At 40.9% G+C, this 10,165-nt stretch overlaps 1 protein-coding gene across 1 annotated transcript; it reads left to right on the forward strand.

The window, feature by feature from the left end:
- Nucleotides 1–828: 828 nt before the first annotated feature.
- Nucleotides 829–10,049, forward strand: dcaf11 (ddb1 and cul4 associated factor 11). The gene is made up of 15 exons (XM_086021252.1): nucleotides 829–1,008; nucleotides 1,936–2,152; nucleotides 2,406–2,533; nucleotides 2,610–2,728; nucleotides 3,813–3,877; nucleotides 4,130–4,230; nucleotides 4,432–4,578; nucleotides 4,944–4,998; nucleotides 5,251–5,319; nucleotides 5,509–5,566; nucleotides 6,206–6,391; nucleotides 7,484–7,637; nucleotides 8,445–8,597; nucleotides 8,679–8,785; nucleotides 9,199–10,049. The coding sequence occupies exons 2-15, from the start codon at nucleotides 1,950–1,952 to the stop codon at nucleotides 9,268–9,270; spliced, it is 1,617 nt and encodes a 538-aa protein (XP_085877378.1). The 5' UTR covers nucleotides 829–1,008; nucleotides 1,936–1,949; the 3' UTR covers nucleotides 9,271–10,049.
- The last annotated feature ends 116 nt before the right edge of the window (nucleotides 10,050–10,165 follow it).

A 10,165-nucleotide genomic window follows, 5' to 3' on the forward strand; every position in this document is an offset into this window, starting at 1 on the left:
CTAATTCGCTTGTCTCTAAACAAAGACAATTAGCTACCTGCTGCTGCTGCCACCTACTGGTATGGAAGATTACTATAATGATTACGCTGCCAGGCGCTAGACCGCACAGGCACACAAATTAGATAATTTCCCACCAGTGTGCCGCAGAACAGAGTTTGAAAAACACGGATAGAATATAATATAATATCCAATATCCACAATCCACAAGTTGAATTGATATGAGAAAGCTAGAATAATTAGTTATAATATTAGTGCGTTTTGGGTTGTGTTTTTTTTACAATCTTTATTGTACAATTCAAAATAACAAGACAATAATACTGATAGAAATCAAGTATAGTATACAGTAACAGTAATTAAAATTCTTTGGCTAAATGGCAAATAGAAATTGATCCCCACCGCAGGTTTTGTAAGGCGGAAGAGGAGGACCTGTTGCATTTGTTTTATTTTTGCCCATATGTTGCCATGTTTTAGAGGACTGTTCAACATTAGTTAAAGACAATTGGGATTATCTTTTGAATCACGCCCATGAACATTATGTTAGGTATTTTTGAAAAGAACTACAAACCTTGTTTAAACACTATATTATTTCTGGGTAAAATATTCATCTTTAAAGCAAAAACGATATCAAATTTGTGTTTAAAACACTTTAAAAATATGATTTATTATCAATATAGTTCAGAAAGTTATTTTGAGTATTTTGCTTAACCGAGTTCAAAACAAATAAAATAAAATCTGATTACAAAAGATACCAGTTTAAATAAACGTAAAACTTAAATGATATTATTATATTACTGCGACCGTTGTCAGTGACGTGACGTCAAAGGGGTAGAGGTACACTTTTGTAAACAACATGGCGTATTACCGACTGGCCGACAGATGAAGCGCCGTGCTGCCAACGTTGGGATTTTTCATCAACTACAACACGTTTTATGTTGTACTAAACCGAAGTAACACAACGGGGCTAGCAACTACAGAGCGGTGTCAAGGAGACCGTTTGACATCCAAACGGTAATGTGGACGTCAAAGTCTTTAGCATTGGGGCTAGCTCACCCGAATATCAGCTCATGTAGCATGAGCGCGACATGCAAACAGTACAAATGCTGCTTCCTGGATATGTTTGCTTAACATGTCAAATGAAGAGATCACTGCAACCAGTCCTGTCAATTAGCAGTCTAGAAGCTGCGTAATTTAATTAGTACCAAATTAGCTAGCTGTCCACTGGATTCAAACTACTTACGCTTTACATTGTTTTGTTGTTTACAGATACGGTAGATGTTCTTTCCTGTAAATGCGTCAATTACACTGCAAGGCCGTGGTGTTGGATCATTAGATTGTTTAACCTTTTCCCGTCTGGTTAGTTTGTGTACCATTACCTTTTGCATAAAAAATAAAATAAGCATACATTAGCATCCAGTAATAGTAAAAATGAGCCCATTAGATTGTTTACCCTTACCCACTCTGGTTATTTTATTTGATAATACAAACAGGAACCGAACATTTACACCATTAGATCATTTACCCTGACTCAGTTGGGTTATTAAAAAAAAAAAAAAAAAGAACAAAAATTGGATCCTATTATATTAAAAAAATGATCACGTTAGACCATTAATCAGTCAGAGTGGTTTATTCTCCATAGAAATTGTAAAATAAATGGATCAGATTAGCAGGCAATCTACTTGGAAAATGTAGTGAGCTAAGCTATTTGTTATACTACATTAAATTGAAGCTTCACCACTGATGCAGAGTAATTTTCCACCGCATTACTAAGTGCAGTGTCTGAAATTTTTGACAGGTGTAGAAAAAAAACATGATATACTAACTGTAAAAATACATATATTAATAACAAATGTAAATTTCAGTTTATCACAGAAATGTAGTTGAATGCCCATCCCTACCTCAGATTTCATATGAATCTCAACTCTTTCTTCCGGCCAGGTGCTCTTCAGTCTATGGGCTCTCAGTCCAGTTCTGGGATGTCTGGTGGAAGGGGATCTTCCAGTGGCAACCCAGTTGATCAGTCCGAATTAGAAGAGCAAAACCAGAGCAGCAGCAGCAGCGATAGTAGCAACAGCAGCAGGCAGCAAGGAGATTCAGTGTCAGCATCAGAGGAGGACGTTGATTTAGCTGAAGTGCTGGCTTACTTACTGAGGAGGTGAATTTTGTCGACTCGAATGCAATGACCATATGAGCAACTTTCTTTTCATTTTGGGGTCCAGTTTGGTTCCTGTCTGTTTTCAAAATCAAATGTAGCCCTTGAGCAACCACTGGTCGAGTTTACAACATACACTCAAAAGATGAACTACTAACTTGCATAGTTTCTTGTCACCTTCTAGTGAAAGAGTGATAGACTCAGTCAGTGTTGTGAAGGTCCCCATCAAAAATTAAAGTTTTGTGTGTTTGTGCAGGGGCCAGGTCAGACTGGTCCATGGCAGTGGAGCCACGGGGCTACAGCTGGTCCAGTCATACTCGGACTCCGATGAGGACAGCGATGGGGCATGGGAGGGTCGGCTGGGCAACCGCTACAATCCGCCCGGTAACCTCAGAAAGAAGCGACTGTGAAATGTTCTACATGACTGTTAAAAATTCTTAATCGTGTGCTACCTTGATAGTGGACACCCAGCCTGACACGCATGAGGTGGACCGCAGTGAGATCCGAACCCAGATCCTGCTGGCCACTGCTTCGTCTGACCTGAAAGGCAAAACAAGTTTCACACACATGCTAACAGAGGTGAGTCATGAAGCTCAGCCAGTGCTACTGTCAAAGCTAAAAAATCGAGGCGTCACAATTAATCGACCATCACATGAATCGACGGCTATTATGATAAAACCGTCCACTCCTCAGATTGAAGCCTCTCAATAGTAAATATCATGAAAGCAGGGGGACAATGTTTTGTCTTTTGCCAAATAAGACATTTGGAAACATCTGGAAAACAATGATCAACATGTTTTCCTATTTTCTGACATCTTAGGGACCAAACCAGTAATTGAACCACAATAAATTTAAGGAAGGAATATAGTAGTGAGTTTAATCTATAACTAAAAGAATTATTTGCAGCTGTCGTATGAATGACCTGCAACTGATAAGTGTATTACAGTATTAAAAAAAAAATAGCTTGTCACATTAATCAGTATCCAAGAAGTGTCTCTCAGAAAATGAGCCAATCACTGCTCAGATTCAGAAAACAGGTCAGCCGAGATTGGTAGCTGTGAGCAGTTGTGATGTCATTTTCAGTCGACAGAAGACAAAATGGCCGCCCCGCGAGATGGCTAAAAACGAGTGCATTTTGCTGCTTAATTTATATTGCACAAACAGAAAATTAATCAGAATGCCGTATTTCAACTAGTGGGCCTGCTGGGAACATATTCTTGAAAAAAATATGTTTGGGTTGACTTCGGCTTTGAGCGGTTTTAATTAGAGGCACCAAGTGGCGGGTGTCTGCTGACGCCCATTTACTAAGAGTTTTTGATTAATTTCTTTTTGGGGAAGAGTAGAAAAACATACAAAACACCATATACGGTTTGATTGAATAAACATAAGCACATTACAAGATATAAGCATTAAAAGAAAGAAAAAGATCATGGGATGTCATAATTTAACGAGGTTTACATGTTCAAGGGGAGGAGGAGGAAGTACAAAAACGTATTATTGCACTAGTAGGTTTTTTATATACAGTAACGTATCCCATCATATTTATATATTTTTGTAACACTATATTTTTAAACCACTTTTCGGGCACTGCAAGTGATTCACACCTCCACACCACGTAGTAATGTGTGTTGTGTATATGTTTTTTTTTTGTCGTCTTGATTAGAGGACGCAAGGAAGATGCAGAGGCTCGAGCTTTTCCCATGGAGAGTGCAGTCGCATCCGCTCGCAGTAAGTGTCTCGTAAAAACAGATCACGGTGGACGTTTGGAACTTCCCCTTCCCTTGCTTCTTTATTTCCATTCTTGAACACAGTTATGGCGGTTTGTTTGAGCATCACTGTTATCCTACTGAAGGTGAAAAACAAACTAAAAACATTGAAAGAAAAATCAAGTTATCTGGCCATCACATGGTTTGGAGGGTTTTTTTTAATCAGTATTTACAAGGAGAATCATGCTGTACATCTCTTATGTTCCCACCTTAGTTTCCTGCCAAACTATGTCTCTCAGAAGGCTACATACCACCACAAAGCCTTCTGTGGCGTCTACAGCGAGGATGGCAACATGTTTCTCTCGGCCTGCCAGGGTAAATTACCCAAACAAAACCGACATGGAACAATTGTTTAATTCAATAAATAGACGGTTAATACAGTCTACCAGGTATAAGGTGTGTAACGACGACACACATCACCCATTAAAACTGACATAGTGAAATTTTCTCTGCCGTTGCACACCTGAAATGTTGAATACGTTTTTTTTCCTTTTTTAAGAATATTTTCTGCTTCAGATCAGAACATCCGCTTGTATGACACAAGCAGAGGACGCTTTTTGCTACGACAAACGGTCAAGGCTCGAGATGTGGGCTGGAGCGTTCTGGACGTCTGCTTCATGCCGGACGCGCAGCACGTGCTCTACTCCAGCTGGTCGGACTACAGTAAGGAGAAGGCACAATTGAGTTTGGATCTTGTACCACTTTGTGCACTTAGCATATTTCCTCAGATAGTGGCTCCAGACTGCATGTCAAATAAATAAACACCTCATCTCCAATAGATCTTGGAATGGTTCACCCTGATTTCTATAGCAACCGTCGTATACGACTTAAAAAGTGATGATGATGATGATGGTGAATTCTCACTTGACCAGTCAGCAGACAGTAGCTCGTCGAGCTCCACACTTAGACAATAATTTGTTCAAATAAATGCCTTGATCCCAAATAAATACACATACACGGCTGTTATTTGAAGAAATAAGTTTGAGTGAGAAGTGGTAAACATTTATGTGTGTTTGTTTCCCTTGCAGTTCACCTGTGCAGTATCGACGGGGACAGTGAAAACCACACTGCATTGGACCTCAAGTTAGTGTTTTGCCTCATAGTAACTTAAACGTTTTCAAAGCAGGTAATTTGTCACGCCTCACGAAGCGGATCGACTCTTCCCTCCATTACTATCTGGAAGAATGATCATGTTCGATTTTGTCATCCTTTTTCTCCCGATTCATTGTTTTGCCGTTTGTGTTTTTGGTCATCGCAGACGTGACTGCATGCGGTCCCCTCGCTAACACGCCGCCACCATCAGCCTCATGTACGTTTTTTGTTTTTGTTTTGTAGTCCAGATGAGAGGAGGTTCTGTGTGTTCTCACTGGCTGCGTCCACAGATGGCAAAGAGATCCTGGGAGGGTGAGTGCAATTTACCTTTCCGGGTAATGAACGTTTTGTCTGATTTAATAATATCTGTTTGTTCAATCGAGAAGCTCATGACACTCTGTCCTCCATAGTATTCCTGGTTTTTGAGCACAAGTAGCTTTTCAATAGAGTGACGCATGACACTAGGTTGTTCAGTGTCTTTTTCTCCTCCTCTCCATTCAGAGCAAATGACGGCTGTCTTTATGTCTTTGACCTCGAGCAGAATAAAAGAACACTGAAGGTGAGAGTTTGTGGGTCACATACACTCTGTCTGTGCAGTCGAGGGGAGCCGAGACTAGGGATGTTTAATATCACTTTTTTTTTTTTTTTTTTTTTTTCAGACCGACACAATACAATTACTCCACTCTTGAGTACTCACCAATATCATTGTGCTATACCGCTAGATATATGAACCTTCAATTAAACAAATGACAGATAAAAAACAAAGACAGAACAGTCACTCAGCAATACATATTAGAAGTCCAAAATAAAACATAAATAATTCTCTCTGAATTTACAATTCATTTGTAATTAACAGAATGTGCAAAAATGAAATTAGCAACTCTCTGAGTTGTAGTATTTGTTCATATTAAAGTGAAGTGGAAAATAATAAAGGTACAACATTAACGTATACATTTTGGTAGCAACACCCTAATAATGCACTTTAAGCATTAACATTAACCTTATAAACATTCATATACTTATATACACAATATGTGTGTGCATTGCCTGTCAAATGTGTCATTTTGCATGAAATAGTGTAACTAGTCATTTTAATGAAGGTTGAAATTTGTAATCTGTTTCAAACACAAGCAAACATCCCCTCCCCAGCTCAAATGGCTTTTTCTGAAACGTTTCCCTTCCCTCTCTTCTTTGGCAGATTGACGCCCATGAGGATGACGTGAACGCGGTGGCGTTTGCCGACAGCTCGTCCCAGCTGCTCTTTTCCGGCAGCGACGATGCGCTGTGCAAAGTGTGGGACAGGAGGACGCTGCGGGAGGACCGGCCGCAGCCTGTGGGCCAGCTGGCGGGCCACCGGGACGGCATCACCTTCATCCACAGCAAGGTGCGGGCGGGGGTGGAGAGGAGTAGAAGCGATGTGGAGGCAGTGGGCGTTTTAGCAATCTGTCCGTGCAAACATCGCCTCTCGCTCACTGCAGGAAGCGTTTGACTAATGAGTGTGCAGTATAGCACAGTATAATAAATAGCCTTACCTGGAGGTCAACAACATCGTTTTGTTAAAGTGAAATCAACCACAATTTTTTTTGTACAATAATATGTTCTATGTAGGCCCACTAGTTGAAACACAGCATTGTGATTAATATTGCGCTTGTGGAATAAGAGTTAATCCACCCGTTTTTAGCCGTCTCAGTGGGCGGCCATTTTGTCACTTCTGTCGACTGAAAATGACATCACAGTGGCTCAGGTAACGACCAATCACGGCTCAGCTTAAGAAAACAGCTCAGCCGTGATTGCTCGTTACCTGAGTAGTTGTGATGTCGTTTTCAATTCGACAGAAGTGACAAAATGGCCACCCCCAGAGATAGCTAAAAACGGGTGGATTAACTCTTATTCCACAAACGCAATATTTATCAGAATGCCTTGTTTCAGCTAGTGGTCTTGCATAGAACATATTCTTGAAAAAAAAAATGTTTGGGTTTACTTCTACTTTAAATAATTGGTAAATTAAATGTCATTTAATTATAAATAAATTGTTATTGTTCATTTTTAAAATGAGCTCTTTTTGCATATACATTTTAACTTTTTTTTTTCCCCCAACTCATCTACAAGTGACCGGGCCCATCTGTTCTTTTTAAAAATCAAATGTGGCCCATGATCATAAGTTTGCTCCTCCCCTGCACTAAAATGTCCATTGATGTGAATGTGAGTTTGAAAGGTTGTTCATTTGTGTCCCTGTAATTGCCTGGCAATCAGTCCTGGGTATGGCCCACCTGTGTGTACAGAAACTTGACAGATTCACTATCAGAGTTTATAATGGTTGAAGGCGGAATATTTGACGCAAGCTCTTCCACTGGATCATATTATGCAAACGTTTTGTAATTGTGGCTGATAAGTGCGCATTGTTCAATTTGGACATCAAACTCTTAACTTACCATCAGACGTCAAACTTCCATTGTCACCATTCATACCGTTGCAGGGCGATGCACGCTATCTGATCAGCAACTCGAAGGACCAGTCCATCAAGCTCTGGGACGTGAGGAAGTTCTCTCCCAAAGAGGGACTGGCAGCCTCGCGCCTGGCCGTCACCCAGCAGAATTGGGATTACCGCTGGCAGCGGGTTCCCCAAAGAGGTATGAGGTCCAACTGGAAAAGCACCGAGAGCTAAACACAAGACCAACCTCCAAAGACATAAACAATGACAGGCGTTTGACTTCCAAGTTCTGATGTTAAAAAAAAAAAAAAAACTTTCCCAACCTTAATTGAGCTCTTTATGAAACACACATATTTCTGCAAACTATCATTACGCACACTGTTAAACATAAAAGTTGTCATACAGATTGTCTGACTAAAAGTCTGTTGACAACCACGCAGTGCCATGATATTAAAGTGCTAATCTGCTCACTGTAAACAATTGGCAAACAGAGGGGATTTTCATTCTAAAATGGTGCACCGCTACCCTCTGCTGGCAAAAGTGCTTGCTATTTAAAGGCCATCAGTCAGACCCATATCACGTACACCCAATGAAAAAAACGCATCAAACGGCATAACTCGACCTTAGCACTGATTGTTTTGAAGCTAATGGACGTTTTAAGTCGCTTTGGCATTTACTGAGCTAAGGAATATAGTACAATAAATACAGTATTTTCTATCCATTCTATGCTTGGAATTTTTGGTGCTCAAATACATTCGCATGTTTATTAAGTGTGTTCTAATACATTGAAATGGGTTGCAACCATATGGGTTGGATAAAATTACATAAAAAATTGATTTGATAAGGTCTCGATATCAGATTTTTACCTGTTGCGGGTAGGTCTGGAATGTATACCCAGCATTGAACTGGGGTTTAACTTTAGTGTAAATCCAGTCTAAGGCCCCTATCCCACTGTCGCAGACGGTCGCCAAACGTTCACCTTTTTCTCCTACACGTTCCGTCGCAGCCCTGAGGCGACACAAGCTGGCCGGCGACACTTCGGTCATGACGTATCGTGGCCACGGCGTCCTGCACACACTCATCCGGTGCCGTTTCTCACCCGAGTTCAGCACGGGACAGAGATTCATCTACTCTGGGTGCTCCACCGGCAAGATTGTCAGTGAGTGGAATCTCTATTTTGAGCAGCAGTTTCTCTTATTGAGTGCATCATTCCTTTTTTTTTGTGTGTTTCTTTGCACAGTCTACGACGTGCTGACGGGCGCTGTCGTTTCTAAATTGTTGGGTCATGGTGCCTGCGTGAGGGATGTCACTTGGCACCCGTACGAAGACATCATCATCAGTAGCTCTGTGAGTGACATGATAAATGTTGACATGTTTTCGATGTAAGTATGGAATTTGATTCAGAAGTTTTCCAGGTCTCGAAAAGTATGGAATATATATCTCTGTCGACTGAAAATGACATCACAACTGCTCACAATGACCAATCACGGCTCAGATGCAGAAAACAGGTCAACCGTGATTAGTTGCTGTGAGCAGTTGTGATGTCATTTTCAGTCGATAAAAGACAAAATGGCCAGCCCCAGAGATGGCTAAAAAACAGTGGATAACACTTATTCCACAATATTTATCAGAATGCCGTGTTTCAACTGGTGGGCCTGCTGGCAACATATTCTTAAAAAATAATATGTTTGAGTTGACTTCCGCTTTAAGTACTGTAATGAGTACTGTAATGAAGTACTAATCTGCTTCTGTCTCGGCAGTGGGACTGCGCTGTGCAAATGTGGGAGCACAGACAAACTCACCCTCTGGATGAGGAGCGGGAGAGAGAATGACAGCTCGGAGCCGGCGGGAGACGAGGACACAACAAACGCTCGCTCGGCATGGAAGAAGCAGCCCGCACATGGAGGGAAGTGCACTCACAAGAGACTTAGCTTTCAAATTCAGCGATGGCTGTTATGATTACAATTGTAGAGTGCGACGCTCGGGCACTATCAAGAGACAGAAACCTCCTACGCTTGCTTTAGTCACGAGCCCAACTTTTTCTTATGGCCTGTGACTGGTGCAGAGCCAAGCCTTGAATTTACTTAACTATCGAGCTTTTCAACTTGAAAGTGACACCATATTCGAACATGGTGGGGAGAAAGCAACAGGTAGTTCTGTATAAATTGTACAGTATTCTATTGGTGCAGACATTTAGTCTCAAGTGTATTAAAATACGTCAGTTCTCGTCTGTTTTCAGGGGCCAAATTACGGCAAAATGAGAAACGTAAATCCCCAAATTTAAGATTCAAAGCTTTCATGCGCCTGTGAGTGCACAACGGCTGCAGTCGGTGCACTCTTAAAAGTACGTCTTAATACTCAGATGAATCCAAATTACTGTGGCAGAATCATCTGGATCTCAGTCAGAACCCAGCTCTTGAAAAATGAGGTATTTTTAAAATGGCGCTTTGTTAAACATAATGTGTGTTCATAATTATGTCCAATTATCGATCGCGTGTGTGCGTGCGCAAGAACTACAAATTGATTTGCTCTTGCAATTTCCTGGCACTTGTATCAATAGCCGTATTTCACTCAACACAGTTTGACAGTATCATTAAAACCTTTATTTGTGTCTCTGTTTGCTTTTTAACCAAAAGCTCCAACCAACTTCCAAAGTCACTGGAAGGACATTTGAATGGCAACAGTGAGCTCTAAAATTAGACCTGCTATCCTTTGGCATGTCCGTTT

This window comes from Filicampus tigris, chromosome 21 (genome assembly GCF_054856515.1).
Source record: "Filicampus tigris isolate MCC_2025a chromosome 21, RoL_Ftig_1.0, whole genome shotgun sequence".
NCBI classification, from domain to species: Eukaryota; Metazoa; Chordata; class Actinopteri; order Syngnathiformes; family Syngnathidae; genus Filicampus; species Filicampus tigris.

Bases quoted from the DNA above. Each gene is read 5' to 3' on its own strand.
- dcaf11 (XM_086021252.1), top strand. From the start codon at position 1,950: ATGGGCTCTCAGTCCAGTTCTGGGATGTCTGGTGGAAGGGGATCTTCC. The intron at 4,579-4,943 runs GTAAGGAGAAGG...TTTCCCTTGCAG, and splicing joins CTCCAGCTGGTCGGACTACA to TTCACCTGTGCAGTATCGAC. The intron at 6,392-7,483 runs GTGCGGGCGGGG...ATACCGTTGCAG, and splicing joins TCACCTTCATCCACAGCAAG to GGCGATGCACGCTATCTGAT.